The sequence below is a fragment of the Nilaparvata lugens genome, chromosome 7 (genome assembly GCF_014356525.2).
Source record: "Nilaparvata lugens isolate BPH chromosome 7, ASM1435652v1, whole genome shotgun sequence".
Taxonomy (NCBI): domain Eukaryota; kingdom Metazoa; phylum Arthropoda; class Insecta; order Hemiptera; family Delphacidae; genus Nilaparvata; species Nilaparvata lugens.
The window spans coordinates 62,220,726-62,244,944 of NC_052510.1; the positions used below are offsets into that span (position 1 = coordinate 62,220,726).

At 35.7% G+C, this 24,219-nt stretch overlaps 2 protein-coding genes across 3 annotated transcripts; both read right to left on the reverse strand.

Moving 5' to 3' along the window:
* Positions 1–380: 380 nt before the first annotated feature.
* LOC111061475 (DNA repair protein RAD51 homolog 3) lies at positions 381–24,010 on the reverse strand. Of its 2 annotated transcripts, XM_039433341.1 has the most exons (10): positions 23,886–24,010; positions 19,499–20,628; positions 18,517–18,632; positions 15,227–15,339; positions 10,739–10,866; positions 9,372–9,478; positions 8,363–8,547; positions 6,335–6,463; positions 5,259–5,450; positions 381–727 (listed from the first exon to the last, which is right to left on the reverse strand). In XM_039433341.1, the coding sequence occupies exons 3-10, from the start codon at positions 18,617–18,619 to the stop codon at positions 695–697; spliced, it is 990 nt and encodes a 329-aa protein (XP_039289275.1). In that variant the 5' UTR covers positions 18,620–18,632; positions 19,499–20,628; positions 23,886–24,010; the 3' UTR covers positions 381–694. The 2 variants fall into 2 exon arrangements, with proteins under 2 accessions (XP_039289275.1, XP_039289276.1); XM_039433342.1 differs by lacking the exon at positions 19,499–20,628 and having other exon boundaries at positions 23,886–23,998.
* LOC111063892 (elongator complex protein 6) lies at positions 19,901–20,617 on the reverse strand. Its single transcript, XM_022351566.2, has one exon. The coding sequence runs from the start codon at positions 20,615–20,617 to the stop codon at positions 19,901–19,903; it is 717 nt and encodes a 238-aa protein (XP_022207258.2).
* Positions 24,011–24,219: the final 209 nt, after the last annotated feature.

The following is a 24,219-nucleotide window of genomic DNA, read 5'->3' on the forward strand; positions in this document are numbered from 1 at the left end:
CAGGCGCCGCAAGCAATCTCCTGCGACTGCGCCACTAATTCAAAATGTCAAGTCAATGGTTGTCTCTCTCGCTCTTAGGTGGGCGCGGGCTAACCATGCCCGAGTGGAAGGGGCGCGTGCCTCTCACTCACTCTCATTGTGAGTTATTATTTCATCCTTCTTCCTACTATACGAATGAATATTCACATTAAAATTATTTTACCACTCAAAGTCGTTGTCACGTAAAACTTTCGCCCGTATACCGACTTTACAGGCAACCATGCAATTTTTTTTCTAGTGGGGAGTCTATACTTATAGTTGAGACGTAGGTTATTCATATTCTATTGACTTTTTTTAAACTTGAATGCAACACTGATTTACAGAAATAAAACTCTCAAAGATATATTTTAAAATGGTTTAATTCATTTCTTATCACTTAGTTTAATATCCCACCTTCATTTTATTTTGACATTGCTTCATATTTTCCTTTCCTTTCATTTGAACATCTCCAATTCTTTATAATTAAATCTTTCATATCACATATATATTACAATAATTGAATTTTGAGGATATGGATCATTGTCTTTCAAGATATATGAAAGTTGAACCCTTTCCTTCATTCAAATATCTTTAATTGTCTTCATTTTATCTTTTATCATGTAATATTCAAGATGGTTCCATTGGTATATTTGGCAAAATTTGTTTTTCCTCTCTTTCATTCAACGTCTTCAATTCCATTTCCAGTTATCTGAAAAAATACAAGAATGCTTTATTATGAGTACGGTAGCATTATCAATTTAGAATTGATCAATCAAATAAATGCATATCAATGTTATAGTCAATGTACCTAGAATACATTTTTTGTATACCGGATACAATTTAAGTAGGTAGTAATTTAACTAATTTTTAGTTTATTTATTTCTGGACTGAAAAGTGGATTCAAATCAATTCAAGTGGATAGCATAACCATAGAGAAACAATAGCGTAAGTAGATATCCCATGGTATAGGGAGTTTATGTCGTAACTTTTACTGTTATCTCAAGCCGATAGTCCACGTAGTTTTTTCCCTTGAAGTTGTATGACACTGGTAGTCTCTCATACTGTGCCGTTCATACACTCTCACCCCAACAAAACAGTAAAAATCGACAGTAATCGGCTTGAGATAACAGTAAAAGTTACGACATAAACTCCCTATACCATGGGATATCTACTTACGCTATTGTTTTTCTATGGCATAACCTATCATTTTTATTCATTCATAACTCTACCTTCATTGTATCATCATTCATCCCATCATCATCACCTAGGCTTAAAATACTTCTAGAAAGTCGCCTTTGTAAAATAATAAATACCTGCTTACTGTCTACTATGCCATGTTTCACAGCCATGTCTTTTGAGGACTTCACCTGTGGGGACCCTCTGGACGACTTGGTGATGTGCTGCTTCTGCAGAAAAAGGCTGTTCGAGTGCTGACGGGCAGTGACTACATGGCTCATTGCAGACCACTCTTCAACAAGTCGAAAATTCTTACTATTGTAAATCAGTACATTTTGAATGTCTGGTTCACATCAGAGACAGAGCTAGGAGTGCTGATCTCGTGGTGAGATACATGGCTATGGAACCCGTCAGACTCACATTATCAACATGCCAAGATGCCGTTTAGCAAGGATTCAGAAGAGTTATCCTTTCATTGCTTTCAAAATGTTCAATAAGCTGCCAGAGTGGGTCAAGGATAGTAGACAATTCCGAGCAGTTTTGGAATATTTCTTGTTGGAACTTCCATTTTATAGTCTTAGTGAATTTTTGATAGTGAGATGATATTTTGAAACTTTCTTATAACATGTTTTATAGACCCTTGACACAGTCTATCCAGCAGCGCTGGTCAATAACTTAGAATAAAACTAAAATTTAATTAACTAAAACTATATCCCGTCCACACTCTCTTCGACAATTGCGTGCTTGCGGCAAGCGACTCGGCAAGCTACTTGGCAAGCGTGTGGCCTGGGCATGACACTTGAAGTTATAATTTCAAGCAGTCTAGTGAGTGTAAATACACGGTATTTAGATGAAAACGGTAGGGGTCATGAAATATGTGCCCAGTGGCCAGCCAGCTAGATTGCATCATCGCCACCCAACGAAGCTTTTAACACCTATTGGCAATTTATCCTATACTATTAAACGATCAATTTCTGTTTATATGTTTAGATGTTTGTATTTTACCGGATCTCGAAAAAGGCTCTAACGATTCTCATGAAATTCAGAACTTAGTAGGTTTATAATATAAAGATTCGATTGCACTAGGTCTCATCCCTGGGAAAACTCTCTGAAGGACATTCAAAGGATAATTATTATTCATCCTTGGAAAAACAGCTGAATAATAATTATTTCGTCGTCTGTTGGTGATTGAAGTGAGTGAGCGAGTTCATGTGTGTGGGACTGTGTCATAATTATTATGACTCAGCTGTTGAACTTTTGTAATCATTCAACTTGGTGTCGGTTGCAAAAATGCCGGGTTATTTTCAACCCTAATTAATTCCAGTAGATCCATCTTTTTGAAATGGTCTTCTCTGATTTGGTTCACGTGAAGTTAATCAGGATTAAAATTTAACCGGCTTTTGTGCAACTGGGCCTTTGTGAGGGAAATTTTTGCATTCCTCTGGGAATTAATCTCAATTTACTGTGATTAGATAGAACATTTCTGTATGAATGTTATTAAAATTTCTTCTTTCGTAATAATTGTTTTATCCTTTTGTTCTCCAGAGCGAAGCTCGGTCCCCGATATTGAAACTTATTGGTTAAAAACAGATGATTGGATATAAAATGACGTCAGCTACACCGGAAATTTAGCACAAACATGAGCGTGACACCTACCGTCTTCTTCTATATACCACAGTATACATAATCTATTCTGTGTATATACCGTGTGTAAATACACTAGGTCGATATGGTGGAATGGAATACTCTTTGTAATGAACTGTATTCTTTGTATTATTCTTGTATTGTTTGGTGAATAAACTTGTATTCTTTTTTGGCTATGAAACATACATATCTTTGTGTTTTACGGCAAATAAACTGCATTTTAATTACAATAATTCTAGAGTTTAAAATTGTTGGCATTCTTCATTGATGTTATCCATCACGAGCTGCTTACTATTAAATTACTTTATTTATTAAATAGAACAACTAGCAGTCAAATTTCTTGAATAAATGAATTTGTTCACTTACAGTGACAATGAGATATTTCGGCAGGCCCACCTTGTTCATAATTGTACTCATAGACAAGTAGAAGATTATTGGATGACAAGTTTTAGGCCCGCCGCAAAGTAGACCCACGCTAATCCACGAAAAGCAACCCACGCCGTGGGATGTTTTGTAAACCATTGCAATAGAATTATTCATAATCAATAAGCTGACAAGTGAATTATTCATTACATGTATTATTATCATTACACAGATGTCTGGAGAAGCCTAGCAATGGTTTACAAAACATCCCATGGCGTGGGTTGCTTTTCGTGGATTAGCGTGGGTCTACTTTGCGGCGGGCCTTTAGGGTTAGTTTCTGAGCTCGGGATTTAGCTAAGTTCTAGACTTTAAACAGCTGGAGCCAGAAAATTGGCTTTCCGTAACGGGGCGTAGTCGCAGTCCACGTTCAAATTAATTTTTCGAAAAACTAGAAAATTGAACACAAAATAAGATAAAGAGAAAATAGTGTAAAGTTTCAGCTATTTTTAATTATTTTGGAATGTTTCATTTCGTCAATTTCAATTTATTCATTTGCCATATATAAAAGATTTATACAATTACAAATCCACATAATAATTGGGTACATCATACAGAAATTCAGAATATACTCTATTCTAGAAATAATAAAAATAAATTAGATATAACATAACTGAAATCCCAGTTGTACTCATTTTACCGGCAGTAATTGCTAGCAGAGACACGTGTCTGATCGCTAGCAATGAGTTCAGTTCAAATCATTGAAAGATTTTTTCTTCTTGACTGAAACACAAAAAAAGAACTTTGTTGAAATTCACAAAATCACAATTTTATTTTAGGTATTCACCAAATCAATCTATTATGTGTAATTTTATGATTAAAAGTATTTTGAAAAATATTCTAGTTTTTACCCATTCATCAATATCTTTTGTAAGTTTTTTGTTTATTTTATGGGTGAATAAGTTTATTGGAATCATATTAATCAGCATATTGCAGTTGTGTTCATACTGTCTTCTACTTACTGAAAGTCTGGAGAATCTGACCATGAATTTCATTGTAATCGATGGACGAGTGTTGTAATTGAGAGCATGTATTGTTGGTAAATGTTTATTTTTATTAATAGAAAGGATTAAGTTTTTTATATATTTCTGTCTTATGGTCAGCTGTCAAGGAAAAAGTTTCCAATTATAGAAATGAGAAAATGAAGATTATCATAAGTACTGCGACTACGCCCCGTTTCGGAAAAGCAATTTCCTGACTCCAGCTGTTTAAAGTCTAAAACTTAACTAGATCTCGAGCTCGGAAACCTGCCCTAAAGCTGCGTTTACACCAAAGTTATTAACAAAATGTTAATAACTTAATCCTTTTAGATTCTATTAGATTGAACAGAACTTATCATACACATGATGAACACAGTTTTGTTGATAACTTTGGTGTAAACGCGGCTTTAGTGTGCTGTTATTGGTGTCTATTTGGTTTGTTATGGCTGAGAAGGTAACGCTCAATAATAGACACCAATAACAGCACACTAAAAATTGCTATCCAATAACCTTCAACTTGTCTGTGAGTACAAATATGAAGATGGCGGACCTGCCAAAAGATCTCGTTGTCACAGTAAGTGAATAAATTCATTTATTGGAGGAATTTGACAGCTAGTTCTTCTATTTAATAACAAAAAAGTGATTTTTCAGCGTTCCTTATTCCTTAATAACGTCAATGCTGCACTGGTGGCTGCAAGTGACGTCATTGATTGAAAGAGAAACATTGATGTTATTTATAAAGGTGCGTACAGATATACGCGCCGCGAACATGAGCAATTCACTTTTAATCAGCTGATGCCAAGCTTTTTATATCTGTATCTTACCGTTTCTGTAAATACAGATATAGTCAGCTGATTGAAAGTGAATTGCTCATGTTCGCGGCGCGTATATCTGTACGCACTTTAAGGGATAGTGACCATTTATAGTGAATCTAAATAGGGATAAATTCTTTCACAAACCTTCCCTTTTATTTATTTTTTCTATGAATCTTTATATAGAAATATTCATCATTTTACAAACCATGAATTCAACAAAGCTAGCAGGAAGACTGGAGCTTTTGTAGACGGCAATGGAATGTGTCTGCTGTGGGTTCGCTTCACAGCCCAGAAGGAATCTTTTCGAAAGAATGTGCCCATAGTAGTCGCCAAGAGCTGGTTGCAAGATGGCTTCCTGCTTGACAATTCTTGTCGTCAGCTGGTTTACGAGGACAACCTAAAAATATATGATTATATTATAGTGAGATCCACGTTATAATGGTAGTGTATTTGATTAACATTGGTGTTGCTATCCTTGTCTATCAATCGACAAAGCAGATAGCGCTATTCTTCTCAACCTCGGCAAGGTGGCCAGATCGTTTTTCAATAATTAACAAAATATTCAATATCAATTATGGAAATTTATTATGAAATCATTAAAAAATATATTTTCTTATGTTCAAAGTTTTGAAAATGTGAAGAAATGTTACGTAACCTAAACACTTGAACGGTATACATTTTCAGTTTTTTTGTACCTACTGTAATAATTGAGTATTCAATCCAGGATTGAAACCTCAATGCTGGGGAAATGTTTTAGATAGATTCGACACACCCACAGAAATGTTTTGAAAGTTGTTGAATGTTATGATAAGTGAACACTTGAACAATAAAATAATATACATGTTTCAGTTTTTTGTAGAGTAATCGAGTATTGAATACAGGATTGAGGCCTCAATGCAAGGAAAATGTTTCAAGTCACGTTTACACCAGAGTTGTCAACTGAGATTTCAACAATTTCGGCAATTTGTTGCCAATTTCTTGTAAAGCACAGCAGCAAGCATTCAACTTGTTTTCTACAGGAAAAATTGAAAACTTTATTAAAGAGAACTATTCGTGAGCAACACTTACACAAGAGTTGTCAACTGAAATTTCAACGAATTTCGGAAATTTTGTTGCTAATTTCTGCAACATTCAACTTGTTTTCTACAGAAAAAATTGACAACTTTTTAACGAAAACTATTTGTAAACAACACTCTGTTGACAAATTTTATGTAGACGTGGCTTTAGATAGAGCCTACATTAGACATAAATAATTTGAAATACAATCTATTTTATACTCACAGCAACTTTGAAGTCCTCGGCAATTTTTTGAAGCTGTTTGACAACTCGACATACAAGCTCTGTGCGTGTGAGAGTATTTTCCATATTAATGAAAGGAAAATTCAAGCTGTCAATCACTATAAGTTTCACCTATAAAATCAGACAACATTAACGTACAGTACGACCATCTAAAGATGAAAATATCAACTGTAAAGAGCTGCCAAATAATTAATTTTGATTGTTAAGTTGAATATTTTAGAATTAAGATATCAGAGAATTCGATTGCAATTTTTTGGATTAATTTGTATAGACATTTGTTTGAAAATTAATGAAGATTCTTGAGGCGAATGTAATTGTTGTAGGCTACTGTATATTAGGGTGTGATCACATTGTATGCGTATATAATATTATGTATATACATTGTATGCAAGGTTGATTATGCATGAATAAAGTGCATATAAGAACCAAAATCTGGAAAGAGCAATATATTCACTCACACTGCTGCACTTGCTAGTGTTGATCAGTGTGAGCAGCTACATGCAAGTCACAAAGTGTTTCTACGGCTGTTTCCACATTTTGTTTTTATCTGTACGCGTGCGCCACCAATTTACTTGCGCAAACGTGCATCCTATGTGATCAAAGCTCTAGGATATGATCACATTGAAGGCGTATGTGCAAGTGCACGTTGATCATGCATGAGCCGAGAAACAAAATCTGGAAAGAGCCATTAAAACACATTGTGACATGCATGTAGCTGCTCACACTGAACTCAACCAGCAAGTGCACGCGTTCAGTGTGAGTTATCCTAATGCTCTTTCTACATTTTGTTTCTCTACTGCACGCTTGGTCATGCATAACCAAGCGTGCACTTGTACATAAATGCATCCAATGTGACCACACCTTAACTCACCTTATGGGAAGCATTGATCAATCGATTCTCCACTTTCCACATTGATTCAGTAATTCAGTAGTCTCCATCCATGACCAGCACTAGCTGGATAGATTGCGTCATGAAAAAATATAAAACTTAAAACTTGATAACTATACTGAGATCAAGATGGGAGGTCAGTAATAGATCTCAGAAAACATTGGATTGACTCTTCATCCAGGGAGTAGAGAGCCAGACTCACAAGCTTCTCACGAAGTACCTTCTTCAAGATGTTTTCCTCCTGTTCACGGAAATACACCGGCATCCTGTTGTAAATCTTAAGTGCATGAACAGGGAAGCTATTATGAGATCCAGTCAGTCTGGCCTGAGGCAAATTGATGTCATTCCTCCTCCTTGTGAAGTGACTATGTACATGTCCTCTCTGCTGAAAGGTATGATGTTCTCTTCTCAACAGTAACAGGGAACTGAAGAGATACTTGCTATAGACCGTCATAATCCTCAGCCTCCTAAAGATTGGTGCACAGTGCTCCAGCCGATGAGATGAGGTGATAATCTGGAGTACCTTCTTTTGCAGAAGCAAGATCCTTCTACAGCCTGCTGCATGACCCCATGCACTATGCCATAATTGATATGGCTGTGGAGGAGGCCATGGTATGCCGTAACCAGGTACTCCAAAGAAACATGACCCCTCAGCTTACGCATCAAATAAGACTCTTGACAGTCCATTCCAGTTCTATTGCTATTGATAATGAAAGTGCAACTTAATAAATTTTATACTCTTTAATATTCAAGCTCTACTTATTGCTGCTTTCTGATATTGACAGCTTTCGAATTATCATACTCTGATTAATCATTACATCATAACTGTAATATTCTACTTAATTTTCTAATGATAGAAGAGTTACCAATTTGTCTTAAAGCATACAGATAAAACTTTTTAATAAATATTCACTTTCTTTTTAGAAGCCTACTAAATAAAATACATAAATACACTTCATGTACAGTAACATTTTAACAATGAAATTAAATGAAGGGCACAGGGGAAAACGATCAAAGTCACAAAATCTCTTTTCTTCTTCTTCTTTTTTCTCCTTCTCATTCTCCTTCTAAGATGAGAATATTGTTCGTTTTTCCCCTGTGCCCTTCAAATGTAATATTACCTTAGAATTGGATTTTAGGATGCCATTAATTATATATATGGTGGCCATGAGCTGCTCCCAGGTATGCACCTCCATAAGTTGAACCCCTTCTAGCCAACTCCTATGGTCAACAGGTAATTTATGAATATCCAATTTCTGTATGCGGATAGCGTTCACACATTTCGAGTAGCTGGCTTTAGCTATTTCTGAAAAATATCAATAATTACAGTGATATCTAGTCAAATAGCATTATTATTTTATCATGAATTGGTAGAGTGCGCTGAAGTTATTTGAAATAGGTGTATTATTTCAACATTTTATTAATTATATTAATGAGTTTGTAATTCATAAGTTTCTGGCAGAGAGCTTATTTATGAAGCAATTACAGTAATTCCATAAATAACAGATTATTCGAATCAGCTATAAAAAAACACTTTCATAAAAGAATGTTTGACTTTAGAAGTGTACCAAAAAAACTCTTAATTTTTATATAATTTGAGAAGTAAAAAAATAAAATGTACAAGAATGCGACCTCTCGAAAGAAATGTACCATACAAAAATACCTAGTTCCTATATCTAGTTCATACCTATATCTATTCTATACCTAGTTCATAAATATACAGCTGTGCTTCTAGAATTAAGTTTGTTTTTTTCGGTTCCTTTTCAAAATTATTTCTTTAATATATGAATCTTCTCTATTCAAGTGATAATAATGTGAAATATCTGTTCTATTTTTTGTTTTGAAGCATCTAAATTTGAAAATTTACTTTGTGAACATATTAGTGGTCTGAAAATTTTGCGAAGTGAAGAGCTACAAGACTTAACCTATTTCGGACTATGTGTAACCATATCTAAATTGGGGAGAGGATTAGAACAAGGTTACCTTATTTTTCCTCTCCCTATCATTTATGTGATGTATACTTATTATATCAATCAATAAAGAATAATAAAGAATATCATTTGAAATGTAGAGAATAATGAAATGTGCAATAAAGAGGCAACTGAATTTCAAGTTGAAGTGAATACAAACCATCCAGTCTAGGAGCAGAAAATCCACTGTTTGTATCAACATAGATAGCCTCGCCCTCGACACATCCTAGAATGGTTGGAATTTGGACACTTATGCACAGTTGTAGGCTGAAAAAAATATAAAATTATTTATTATAAATTATTTTAGATAATTTGTAGAAAAAGTTCAATATTTGAAGTAGATTGTTTGAAAAATATCAGTTTCAACTAAATTAATAATATTCAAATTTGATTCTCCAATACCTCAGTTTGAAGAGAAATGTGACGATTATCTGCCATAATACCATAATAGTTCACTTGATCACTACACAGAAAGCTAAAAATGCTACAAAAAAATCAAGAGCTTTTACTTTTTATTTATTTATTCAAACACTGAAATGAAATAGTGGAATGAGAACATTCATTACTCATAAATTTGACACTACAATTGAGTGATCATTAAGAATATTTTTTGTGCCAAATATTGTTGCTAAACAACAGTTTGGATTTCAGAGTAGCTTCTCAACTCTGTCTATAGTGAGGTTCATGTTATAATGGCAGTGAAAAAGATAAGAGAACGGCGTTGCCGATTCTCTGCCTTGCCACTGTCTTCTATAGAGGATAGTTGATACCGGTATATCTGATGTCATATTAACTGTTCATCCTTGTTAAAAATAATCAATTATATTTTATTCCCCAAGAAAAAATATTTTTCAATGATTGAATAATAGAATTCCATAATTGAGATTGACTATTCTGTTGATTAATCATATTCCTACATTGTTAAAAAACAATCTGGCAACGTTGCGGAGCTGGAAAAGGATAGCGCTAACTGCTTTGTCGAATGATAGACAAGGATAGCAATACCAATGTTTATAAAATACTGCTATTATAACATGGACCTCTGTACTCAGTTGCAGACTGAGCTAGATAAATAATAAATTCTTTGGACTTTTTCGACGGATATTAAATATGGCTAACTTTTTCACCAAACATAATGTTTTTAGTACCTACGTTCCTATACATACTGATCTAGTCACCTTCTTTGGATCGATGGATATTAAATATGTTTTTTTTATCATATTAAACTAAACTCAGTTGTACCATAGAGAAACAATAGCATAAGTAGATATCCCATGGCATAGGGCGTTTATGTCGCAACTTTTACTGTTATCCCAAGCCGATTACTGTCGATTATTGTTGATTTTTCTGTTTTGACCGGGTAAGAGTGTATGAACGGCACAATATGAGAGACTACCAGCGTAATAAAGCTTCACGGGAAAGAACTACGTGGGCTATCTGCTTGAGATAACAGTAAAAGTTGCGACATAAACGCCCTATGCCATGGGATATCTACTTATGCTATTGTTTCTCTATGGTTGTACATACCAAAGTTGTGTTTTGCCGCTTCCAGAAGCTCCACTCAATTCAGTCACTTCGCCCAATGTGATTCCTCCATCTAGAAGTTTATCAACCGACTGACTGAATGTTACTATTTGCTCCGATTTTATTTCTTCCTGTACAAAATAGTATAAGATTAGTTGAAACAGAATACTAGAGGTGTGATCATTATCAAAATTATCTGATGTATAGTGAGGTCCACGTTATAATGGCAGTGTTTGAGTGGCAATGCACTATACCTCAGAGGTCCACGTTATAATGGCAGTGTTTCATTAGAAATTGTATTGCTATCCTTGTCTATCATTCAACAAAGCTGATATCTCTCTCTCGCTTTGCTCTTTTGCCAGATCGTTGTATAATATATTCATTATTAACAACTAAGACAGTATGTAGTGTGATTACTCCTAAAAGCAGTGGAAAACAAAAAATTTAGTAGTGACTTTAGTGATGTCCACGTTATAATGACAGTGTTTGAGTGGCAATGGTATTGCTATCCTTGTCTATCGTTCAACAAAGCTGATAGCGCTATCTCTTTCTCGCTTTGCTCTGTTGCCAGATCGTTGTATAATATTCATTATTAACAGCTAAGACAGTATGTAGTGTTATTACTCCTAAAAGCAGTGGAAAACAAAAAGGTTAGTAGTCACTTTAATGAGGTCCACGTTATAATGGCAGTATTTGAGTGGCAATGGTATTGTTATCCTTGTCTATCGTTCAACAAAGCTGATAGCGCTATTTCTTTCTCGCTTTGCTCTGTTGCCAGATCGTGTTTTAACAATGTAGAATTAATAATTAACAGAATATTTCACCTTAATTATGAAAATTCATTATGAAACTATTGAAAAATATAATTTATTACTTGATAAAATATAATTGATTAACGAGAATGAACAGTTAATATCACATCAATAAACTTGTATCTGCTACCGTTCATAGAAGGTATTAACAAGACAGAGGATCGGCAACGTTGTTCTCCTATCTTTCTTCTCTGTCATTATAACATGGACCTCACTATAGTTAGTACCAGTGACTATAGTGAGGTCCACGTTATAATGGCAGTGGGAAAGATAGGAGAACAACGTTGCCGATCCTCTCTGTCTTGTCAATGCCTTCTATAGACGGTAGCTGAAACAGGTTTATTAATGTAATATTAACTGTTCAATCTCGTTCAAAATAATCAATTATATTTTACTAGTAGTTCTGTGAACAGTAGACCTCACGCAGTATTCTCATCCACAAGTACCTGATTGAAACCATAGACCTTATGGAAATACAGCAATAGACTGGGTTCTCCAAACATCTGTGTAATCACTTTTCAGCTGATTTATGATGAATAATTCTATAGTCTGATTTTTACTCTAATAATGGCGTATGAAGAAGGCTCCTTTTTCCTTTTATATTATCCTTGAAATGCAAAATTTCCAAAAACCTTGTATATACGTCGACGCGCAATTAAAAAAGGAACATAACTGTCAAATTTCATGAAAATCTATTACCGCGTTTCGCCGTGAATGCGCAACATATAAACATTTAAACATTAAGAGAAATGCCAAACCGTAGAGTTGAATCTTAGACCTCAATAAGAAAATATGAAATATATAACACCAAATCAGCTCTTCTTAGAAGGCAACTTTACTATATTAGCAGTAAATTCATAAATATACTAGAAAGTGAATTTCCACTTAATAATTTCCAAAATAATAAACACAGAAAAAAGCCATAGAGGCATGGCTGAACTTGAATTATTTCCAATCGTTGACTTTTATACAATAATCAACTTCATATTATAAATTATATTTTCGAACACTTCATACGCTAAATTCATCGGCAACGTTGTTCTCCTATCTTTCTTCTCTGTCATTATAACCTAGACCTCACTATAGAGGTGTGATTCATTATCAAAATTTTATGATGTAGCTGTAGGCTAGTAGTGAAATGAAATCACCTCAAAGGTCTCTAAAAAAATTTATGTCTCAATTGATTGAAGAATCTTTGATTTTCATGAATCTTTAGATTTTCACGAAAATTAAATTCATTCTCACAGACAATTGCTGGGGAAGAGTTTAATGGAACTCGAAATGCTAAAAAAAATTGTTTTTCGAATTAAAGTAATTATTGAATAGAGAAGTGAAAGATTGTACGTGTATCTGCAAAGTAGTTAATACCATAGTACATTTTGAGAATCACGTTCAGCAATTAGTCTACAATGTGAAGCCATTGGTGATTAAGACATTATACCAAGCACCACCCTAAAAACTAAAAAACTGGTGTGGCGCACTCACACAACTTTCCTTGCCGTTATGAAAATTTCCATTAAACTCGCAAAAACCGCCTCGTGTGTCTCCAGCGTCAGAGTTGAGTTTTCGGAAATATAATTTAAAATTGATCAATTCAATTCTGCTATCTCTTCCAGGATTCATTCTGTGGACTTTCTTTGCGCTTCTTGAGTCATCCATGCGCTCCACATGTCCTAACCAACCTAGACGTCTCATTTTTATTTCAACTACAATGTCTGGGTTGTTGTAGAGCTCTCGCAACTCTTGGTTAGTGCGGATCCTCCACTCTCCATCACTATAGGTGGGTCCGTAGATTTTTTGGAGGATCTTTCTTCCCAGACATTGAGTATGGTCTCGTCCCTCTGAGTAAGTACCCAGGTTTCTGCACCATATAGTACGGCTGGTCTTATGACAGTGTTGTAAACTTGCACTTTTAGCCTTCTTGAGATAAGTCGGGAATTGATAAAAGTTTTTAAAGCATAATAACATCTATTCCCAGCTGATACTTTAGCTTTGATATCTATTGGGACTTTGTTTTTTTGTGTTATTACAGCTCCCAGATATTTGAATTCCTCAACCTTCTCAAAACTACTGTCTCCAAACACAAAACGTCTTTCATTCCCTTGGGTATTTTTTCTACTATTGTGCATATATTTTATCTTATTATTATTAATTTTGATACCTGTTTGCTCAGATCCAGTCTTAAGTTGGTTAAATCCTTCCAGTAGGGCTCTTTTATTTCTTGCTAGTAGGACCACATCATCTGCGTATGCCATGTATTGTAGAGTCCTATCCATGATGGTTCCATTTGGGTTAACTGTCAAACTCCGTATAACCTTTTCCAAACTAATATTGAATAGCATGGCCGATAATACATCTCCTTGTCTAAGTCCATTACTTGCCAAGAAACTGTTGGACAGGCTTCCCTGGATCTTCACTCTGTACTTTGTACCGTACCTTTCAAAGTCATTCTCACTAATCTTGTAAGTTTGCCAGGTATACCGAATTCAATCATACTTGCTAACAGACTATTCCTTTTCACACTATCAAATGCTTGCTTATAATCTATGTATAATTGGTGCAAATCAATATTATACTCATAGCATTTTTCCAAAATTGTACGGATAGTGAATATATGGTCTGTGCATGATCGGTTTGGTCTAAATCCAGCTTGGTAGTCCCCTAAAATTTCTTCCACATAAGGCATCAACCTTCTACCTATTATCTTGGTAGAATCATTGAGTTTGCATTTGAATAATCACATTTTCTCGAAGTTCAAGCTTATTTTCAATTTCAGGTGAAAATGTTACTGAACATTAATTGTAGCGATTTCCATGCTCAATCTTTTCCACTTGAAATGTTTCGTTTAAACTTTATCTGAAGCCTTATAATTGGAAATCCAAATCCAAACTTTGAATAGATGGGGTGGAGCTCCTGAAATTTTCACAGATATGCGATTTGTGGCAGTTGATAGAGCTTATCAATGACTATTTCAGGTATAGATTTCATCAAAATCGTTGGAGCCGTTTTTGAGAAAATCGCGAAAAACCTCTGTTTTTGACATAATTTTCGCAATTTTAGCCACAATCTTAAATATTTGCACTTGATCGAAATGGTTCGTGTCGGATCCTTATAGTGTAAGGGCCTTAAGTTTCAAATTTCAAGTCATTCCGTTAATTGGGAGATGAGATATCGTGTACACAGACACATACACTCATACACACACACACACACACACACATACAGACCAATAAAAAAAACACTTTTTTGGACTCAGGGGACCTTGAAACGTATAGAACTTTGCAAATTTTGGTATCTTAATTTTTTTGGAAAGCATTACTTTCCTTACCTATTATAATAGGACAGGCAAAGTAAAAACCTATCATCTAATTATAAATAATTATAGTCTAATATTGGTAGGGTATAAAGAATTAAAACTTATTACTTTTAAGAAATAGTAATAATACTCTGTATAAAATAAGTTGAGACTTAATATCCGTGTTTCCAAATTGTGTGAGATGTCAATTTTTTCATGCAAGCCCATATGACAGGATGTATTCAATTCCACAATACAGAGTGTCAATTTGAATACATTTTCAGTCATGGTGGCGTGCATGAACAGATTGAAATTCGGCACAATTTGGCAAAACGGATATTTTTTCCAAGTTTCAACTTATACTATACAGGCTATAGTACTTACATTATACAAATCCAACGCTGTTATCGTTTTTGGGCATTCCTGTATTGATTCCAATTTCCTCACCACTTCTGCTGGCAAATTGTTCAGACGCTCTCTGGCTTCCAATTTTATTTCTATGGAAAACGAGGTAAAAGTTGGTTACAAAGGCATTTTAAAAATGATATTCTCTTTTCAAAGACAGTTCTTCAATGCCGTGGAAGTTTTCTTCAAGTGGCCCCTACCAAATTCAAGATCTTCAACCATGGATCAAGCTCAACTCAGCCAGTTTCTGTCAACTCTCACAACACTCATCCGGAATATCCCATCCTCATCGCCAGCTTTTATGATTGAATAGATGGAATATGGTAGAATGCTTTAATTTAAAACATTGGAATTGATAGTCGATCTAGAAACGTGAATGAAAACTAACTGAAGAAAAATCTGGTGTGGCGCACTCACACAACTTTCCTTGCCGTTATGAAAATTGATCACCTGACGCTAGTGTTCCCGCGCATCTCAAGTCTACTATTCAAATATTTGAGCCAGCTGGTGACAGGGCAATAACGCTGGAGACACACGAGGTCTGCTATCTCTTCATAGTGAATAATTTAATAGAATCAACAGTTGCCCACAGTTTGCAATTAGATAATCACATTTTCTCGAATTTCGAGCTTATTTTTAATTTTAGGTGAAAATGTTACTGAACATTAATTGTAGAGATTCTCAAGCTCAATCTATTCCACTCGAAATTTTTGTTTAAATTGTATCTGAAGCCTGACAATTGAGGATCTAAAATCAAACTTTGCATAGATGGGGCGGAGTTCCTGAAATTTTTACAGATAATATGGGACTTGTGGCAGTTGATAGAGCTTATCGATGACTATTTCAGGTATAACTTTAATCAAAATCGTTGGAGCCATTTTCTAGAAAATCGCGAAAAACCCTGTTTTTGACAACATTTTCGCCATTTTAGCCGCCATCTTGAATCGCATTTGATCGAAATTATTCGTGTCGGATCCTTATATTGTAAGGACCTTACGTTCAAAATTTAAAGTCATTCCGTTAGTTGGGAGATGAGATATCGTGTACACAGACGCACATACACACACACACATACAGATCAATACCCAAAAACCACTTTTTTGGACTCAGGGGACCTTGAAACGTATAGAAATTTAGAAATTGGGGTACCTTAATTTTTTCGGAAAGCAATACTTTCCTTACCTATGGTAATAGGGCAAGGAAAGTAATAATATGATAATATGTTGGAAGACTGGCAGAGATGAAATTCAGACTATTTAAAAACAAAACATCAATTTTTTTGATAAGACTTGAGGAATGCATTTCACTGCTAAAGAGGAGCATCATCAGACTTACTCTAATGCATTCCTCATCTCACATCAAAAAGTGTTTTTATAAGTAGTGTAAGTGTCAACACACTTGTTTTCTATGTATTTCACACGACATGCAGTGAAATATTCAAGTGAATAATAAAATTAGTTCACTTACTGACTTTTGACCGTCTCGCGATAATTTTTCAACAGTGACTGTTAGGACGATCGCGAGACGGTCGAAAGTACTACAGTCAGTAAGTAAACTAATTTGATTATTTACTTAAATATTTGACTGCATGTCGTGTGAAATACATAGAAAACAAGTGTGTTAATACATCGCAGCTCGGAATGGATCGAGAAACCATAATCTTTAGTTTAAGTGTTTTTATAAGATTTTGTGCTTGTTTCATATTTACGTGGAAACATTATCTAGACTAGGCCTACAGCCAAGTTATTATAAAGTGTTTCGTCATGAAAGACAACATAGCTGCTGTTTCTTCCACATTACTACATTGGAGGTTTTTGACAGCATTTCATCAATATTATTAACACTACATCCAGTGTTCTAAATCAGGAAATGATGATTCAGTCTTGTGAAAAGTTTTGAAATTGCAGCCCACCTCCAACTCATTACTAATGGTCAAAACATAGTGGAGCTACAAGGTAGAGGGTATAGCTGATAATGCTAATGAAAAGTAAGGAATGTTTAAATGTGTCATAACTTAGTGGGGTGGCGAAGGTAGAGTCTAGCGGATAAGGTAGCTGAGATTGTTTGAAAGTAATGCATGAATCTGAATGTCTTAGCTTCCTTCTACCGTCTACCCTACCTTACCCACTTCAATTTGTTTCAACACATTTGAATATAAAATGAAATATAGTGGAACGGTAAAGGTAGAGGGTAGCGGAGAAGGTAGCTGAGGGTGTTTGAAAGTAATGCATAAATCTGAATGTCTTCGCTTCCTTCTACCCTCTACCCTACCTTAGCCACTTCAATTTGTTTCAACACATTTGAATATAAAATGAAACATAGTGGAGAGGCGTAGGTAGAGTCTAGCGGAGAAGGTAGCTGAGGGTGTTTGAAAGTAATGCATGTATCTGAATGTCTTCGCTTCCTTCTACATACTACCCTACCTTAGCAACTTATATTCATTTCAACACATTTGAATATAAAATGAAATATAGTGGAACGGTAAAGGTAGAGGGTAGCGGAGAAGGTAGCTGAGGGTGTTTGGAAGTAATGCATGTATCTGAATGTCTTCGCTTCTTTCTGCATACTACCGTACCTTAGCCACTCCAAAATGTTTCAACACATTTGAATATAAAATGAAATATAGTGGAACGGTAAAGGTAGAGGGTAGCGGAGAAGGTAGCTGAGAGTGTTTGAAAGTAATGCATGTATCTGAATGTCTTCGCTTCTTTCTGCATACTACCGTACCTTCGCCGTTCCAAAATGTTTTAACACATTTGAATATAAAATGTATCACTTTTCATCCCTCTCAACTACCTTCTACGGCATCCTCTTCCTTGCCACTTCACTTTGTTTTAACACTATACAATGGTATACCATTTCATTTATTTTAGAAATAATTTTGTTTCAGTAACCAGTAACACACGGCCCCTGCACTCAGGCTTTTAACCTTTTCAGGGACTTTCCGTATTTAAATTCTAACCTTATCTTGGACTTTGTCACCTATAAATTTGGAAGAAAAATAGCACAAGGACTACCTTATTATTTTATCTTCTATAATGTTATTGCATCAGTGTCAATCGCATTGTAAATGAATGAATAAATAAATGAATAAATAATAATACTGTTTTACTTTTAACTTGTTTTGTTAATTGTATTTATATAATTATAGACATTCATGTATGCATTGTATGAAGAAAAAATAAACTGTTGATTGGTTGTATCCTCAACATTTTCCAAGGTTGAAAATAATATCAATTTGTTTTTCAAAAAAGAATGTTTCAACTTACTTTTACCATCTTCCTCGAAAACATCTTCACAGAAGAGAAAGCCACCAGTCAAGAGTTTTGATAAAACGTTGCCAGGTAAGGGTAGTGTCTGTATAGGTCTCATGACAGTACGGTATCTAGAAAAAATATTGTTGAATAAGAGTTAAAAAAAAATCAGTTAAAGATGGAAGATTTTTATTAGAAATTGCAGTCTACCAACTGCTGGAATCTATATATATATATATATATATATATATATATATATATATATATATAAAAAAGCGAAATGGCACTCACTCACTCACTCGCAGAACTAAAAATCTACCGGACCAAAAACGTTCAAATTTGGTAGGTATGTTCAGTTGGCACTTGAGAGGCGCACTAAGAAATCTTTTGGCAATATTTTAACTCCAAGGGTGGTTTTTAAGGGCTTAGAGTTTGTCTTTTAGCATATATATTCTTCTTATTCTCTTAATTATAATTGAAAAATGTCCATACCATATTTTAATATAGAACTATATTCTAGAGAGAGTACCTCTTCGAAACAGTTGTTAACTGGTAACTAAATTAATAATTTTGTCAAGTTAGCATTAGTTGAGTTGACTTTGTTAGGTTGGCACCAAGTTGAGGATTGAAATGCATTTATCGCGGAAAAATTGATTGGGCACTGCTACTTCAATCAAAGCTATTCTTGGGAATATTATATTACTAGCCGTCAGGCTCGCTTCGCTCGCCATATCCGTTTAGCCAGACGCTAAGTCTGGACCCCCGACTGGATCGTCCTAAGATATGATAAAAATGCTCAAATGGAAAATGCAGGCGAGCGAAGCGAGCCTGCTGATCTCATTCTTGGACGATCCAGTCGGGGGTCCAGGGGGCGGAGCCCCCTGGCTAGACGGATATGGCGAGCGAAGCGAGCCTTACGGCTAGTGATTAATATTATACTATAATAATGATAATTAATTGATATTAATAATAATTATTATAATTAATATTATATTACCTATATTTGCAATTCTCAATCAAGCATGTTTCTTCACCATTTTCATTGGAATTTCAAGGAAGGAGGTTATTGAAATGTGTCTTGAATATAGAAAGAAGTTTTGAACGGCCAAATTTATACTCGGAATAATTTTCTGCAACTATAATCTTTCTTCAAGTTGTCTTTTTTCGCTTTTTTCAGCTACCGCCTATAGAAGGCATTGACAAAACAGAGGACTTGCAACGTTGTTCTCCTATCTTTCTCCACTGCCATTATAACGTGGACCTAACTATAGTGTAAAAACAAATAAAATTCAGAAAATGAAAATCTTATTTTATTTACAACACTCAATCACACACCTTACAAACATTTCAGACATTAAATTTACAAAATAGTTATATTCACAACCCTTTCACAGACGAGTTAAAAAGTAAATCCGGGTGAAAACAAGACAATCCGATTATCCGTGATCTTAAAATGATGGAAATCCGACGAAATTTTCACAACTCCCGCCTGCATTTTCTTGCGCATAATTCTCAGCGCACCATTAAATGTGCGCATGGATTCAAACGCGTGTATCTCTAGAGCAATGTCCGACAGACGACGAAACATCTCAAACAAAATATGCTGCTGCTTGTCCTCTTTACTCATGTGAGAACCCAATACAAGAGTCACCCCCTCCCCCATCAAACTCCTACAGCTTTGAGCAAAAATCGTCACATCCCTCAACTCACACCCTACAAGTAACAGGTCACTGATATCATCCACGATCAAAAACACACGGTTCTTCAACTTTTTCAACGTTTCTAGATCGTTTTTCAGTTTTAGAAACGTTCTCTTCAAAACGGTCTTCATAGTCTCACCGGCGGCGTTGTGCATGTCGGGATAGCACCCCACAAACCTCCCTCGTTGTTTTTCTAGTGTCAAATTGATGCCGAGGCGCGAGCAGATCTTTTCGTAGTGTTTTTCGCGGTGATGGAGTGAAAGTAACAAGATGGCGGCTTCGGATTGGAGGCCGAGAGAGATGAGACTGGACAGCATGAAACAGGCGTGGGATCCGTGACGCTCGATCACAAACACCAGTTTTTGGTCCAGATTTTCTTTGTCCAGTCCCAGGGGAATGATCACATTTGACGCCATTACAGCCGGACCTGGAATCAGGATACAGGGACTATAAGAAAGTGTTTTCTACTTTTTAGAAATTATCCATTTATGACAATAACTTATTTTTTATAATTTCAACAATACAAAAATGGTGTAGATGTTGAAGTAAGGTAGTCGAGGGTGTATAGTGAGGTCCACGTTATAATGGCAGTGGAGAAAGATACGAGAAGAACATTGTTCAAAATTGAGATATAAATTCTATTAGAGACCCTTGGAGGTAATTTCATTTCACTAGGTAGCCTAGGCTATATTAGAAAATTTTGATAATGAATCACACCCTCTATAGTGAGGGAGGTCCACGTTAGAATAACAGTGAAGAAAGATAGAAGAACAACGTTGCCGATCATCTGTCATGTAAATGCCTTCTATAGACGGTAGCCGATACAGGTTTATTTATGTAATATTAACTGTTCATTCTTGTTTAAAATAGTCAATTATATTTTATAAATAAAGAAATTATATTTTCAATAATTGCATAATGAATTTTCATAATTAAGATTGATGCAGAACCTGGAATCAGGATACAGGGTTTATAAGGAAGTGTTTCTACATTTTAGAAATTATCCACTAATGACAGTAACTTATTTTTTCATAATTTTAACTATACAAAAATGGAATTTCTTCTTTATCTCTGCCCCGTTGTGTTGGGGTAGCCTCGGACCATCACCTCTATAGTGAGGTCCACGTTATAATGCCAGCGGAGAGAGATAGGGGAACAACGTTGCCGATCCTCTGTCATGTACCTTCTATAGACGGTAGCTGATACACGTTTATTGATGTAATATTAACTGTTCATTCTCGCCTTCCAGGTTAAAATAAGGGCAGTCTACCTATCTATCTACAAGCTTTTGAAGATGATGCCTACGTAGCCTCCTGACTTGTGCTTGGGTAATGTGGGAGGATGAAGATATACGAGTACAATATTATTGGTTCGAACCACTGGGAATCTATATATATAAAAGCGAAATGGCACTCACTCACTGACTGACTGACTGACTGACTCACTCACTCACTCACTCACTCACTCACTCGCATAACTAAAAATCTACCGGACCAAAAACGTTCAAATTTGGTAGGTATGTTCAGTTGGCCCTTTAGAGGCGCACTAAGAAATATTTTGGCAATATTTTAACTCTAAGGGTTGTTTTTAAGGGTTTAAAGTTCGTCTTTTAGCATGTATATTCTTCTTCTCCCAATCTCTTAATTATAATTGAAATTTCCATATCATATGTTACTATAGAGCTATAATCTAGATAGAGTACCTCTTCGAAACAGTTGTTAACTGGCAACTAAATTAATAATTTTGTCAGGTTGGCATTAAGTTGAGTTGACTTTGTTAGGTTGGCACCAAGTTGAAGATTCAAATACATTTATCGCGGAAAAATTGATTGGGCACTGCTACTTCAATCCTGGGAATATTATATTACTAGCCGTCAGGCTCGCTTCGCTTGCCATATCCGTTTAGCCAGACGTTTAGTCTGCACCCCCGACTGGATTGTCCTAACATATGATAAAAATTCTCAAATTAAAAATGCAGGCGAGCGAAGCGAGCCTGCTGACCTCATTCTTGGACGATCCAGTCAGGGATCCAGGGGGCGGAGCCCTCTGGCTAGACGGATATGGCGAGCGAAGCGAGCCTGACGGCTAGTTCACTATAAAAAAGTAATTGTTTGGCTTTTGTTGGTGAAAAGTCCCACCTCACCTGAATATATTCAATTTAAATTTCATTCAATCCATGAACAGTCTTTACACTGCATGGATTTCGTACACTAATTAAAGCCGACAATTGACCTTACGACTGTCATACTTCAACCGGGGCCGACAGAAATACGTGCCCTTACGATAACATGTGACCGGCACTTTTCTTTGGTGAACAGTGGGTTTGAATCCTGTATCTTTATGCTGCTATCCGCGAGATCTCTATCCCCTTGACCACGGATCACACAATTTACTATTATTCAGCTTGGATTCAAGCAGATCAACAGTTACTGCAGTGTCTCAGCTATAGGTGAGGTCCACGTTATAATGGCAGTATTTGATTAACATTGGTGTTGCTATCCGTCTCTATGAAGAAGTTACTGCAGAAAAGAAACAGACGATTGTTTTCAGCCTCAAGAATGGTAAGCAGCATGATTGTCCTCCAGTAAAGCTCCTGGGTTTTATGTTGGATAGGAGACTTTCCTGGGAGGAGCATATTCAAGGTGTCTGTTGCAGGCTGAGCAGGATCCTGTTCCTACTGAAGGGTCTAAAGAGGTGCGTTCCCGCGGCCTATCTAAGCATGTGCTATTTTGCTTTCTTCCAGAGTGTGATGGCTTATGGTATCACACTTTGGGGCAGTTCCACCCACGTGAGGAGGGTCCTGCTTTTGCAGAAGAGGGCACTTAGAATCTTATGCAATGCTGAACACCTTGCCCATTGCCGCCCACTGTTTATACAAGAGGGTCTTCTAACTGATTAAGGCTGGATTTCCCATACTGCAGGTTGGGGAGGACGCAATCCAGTGTGGTTTACCTGCCGGAAAGATTATAAATAAGCTGCCCATTTCAGTGAGGAGTCTACCTGTGGCTGCCCTAAAGCGAAGGTTGAAGCACTTCCTGCAGGAGAATCCTTTCTACTCACTTAACGAATTCTTTGAATGTGACAGTGCACTGGTGAGTAGATATTTTTGACTTTTTTGGCGCTGTGATGTCCGCTGCTGGTTTTTTGCCTTTTATGTTTTCTCCTGACTTGTCTCTTGTGAGCATGCCCTGCATGGTCACTTTATGGACAGAAAGTTTATTATTATTATTATCATTTGACAAAGCAGAAAGCTTTAAACCTAAAGAGATAATTTGTAGATAGTTGTACTTGGTCAGAAATGTTGAGTAGTATTACAATAATAATATTATAATGAGGAGGCGAGTTGAGATATGTTCTTGGCATGAGAATAGTCTATTGCTCTACAATAGTCAGACTCGTACGTAAGTCGCGCAACTTTGAACGTCTATAGCATGACTTGCTAAAGTGATAGAAAATTGTCGCGACGTGAGCACACACAAAAATAGTTGAAGAAAAGTTACTGGGAATTTCATGACTATGCAGTAAAGCAAACGAAAAGGACCCACAAAAAAGCATCTGGAGTACTAGAGTACCCCACGCATGTACTGGAGTGTTAAACACCTATTTAGGCGTTTAATCCTCCAAAAATCGGTCCCAAAACCGCATGTGAGTGTCGTTTGAGTGATAGTAATAAAATGTAAATTACCTGCAAATCGCACGGAATATTAGTAAATAAAATTTTTCAAAACTTAGAAAAGTACTTCAAACCAAGAATACAAGATAAAAAAGTGAGGTTATGTATTCCATCGTTTGTCTCTCATGTTTATGACGTCACATAAATGTCAACAGAGTTTTGATGTTCGATATCTCTATCGATTGTAAATTGTTATTGTAATAATAAAATTCTCCCAATGATTCGTAGAAAATAAATAACAGTGTGCTAAATGAACTTTTAGATTTATGAAAATGATATTAGTGAATCAAGTTGAAGTCATCAAAAACTTTCAAAAATTAATTCAACTTCAGAAGGCATTGGCTAA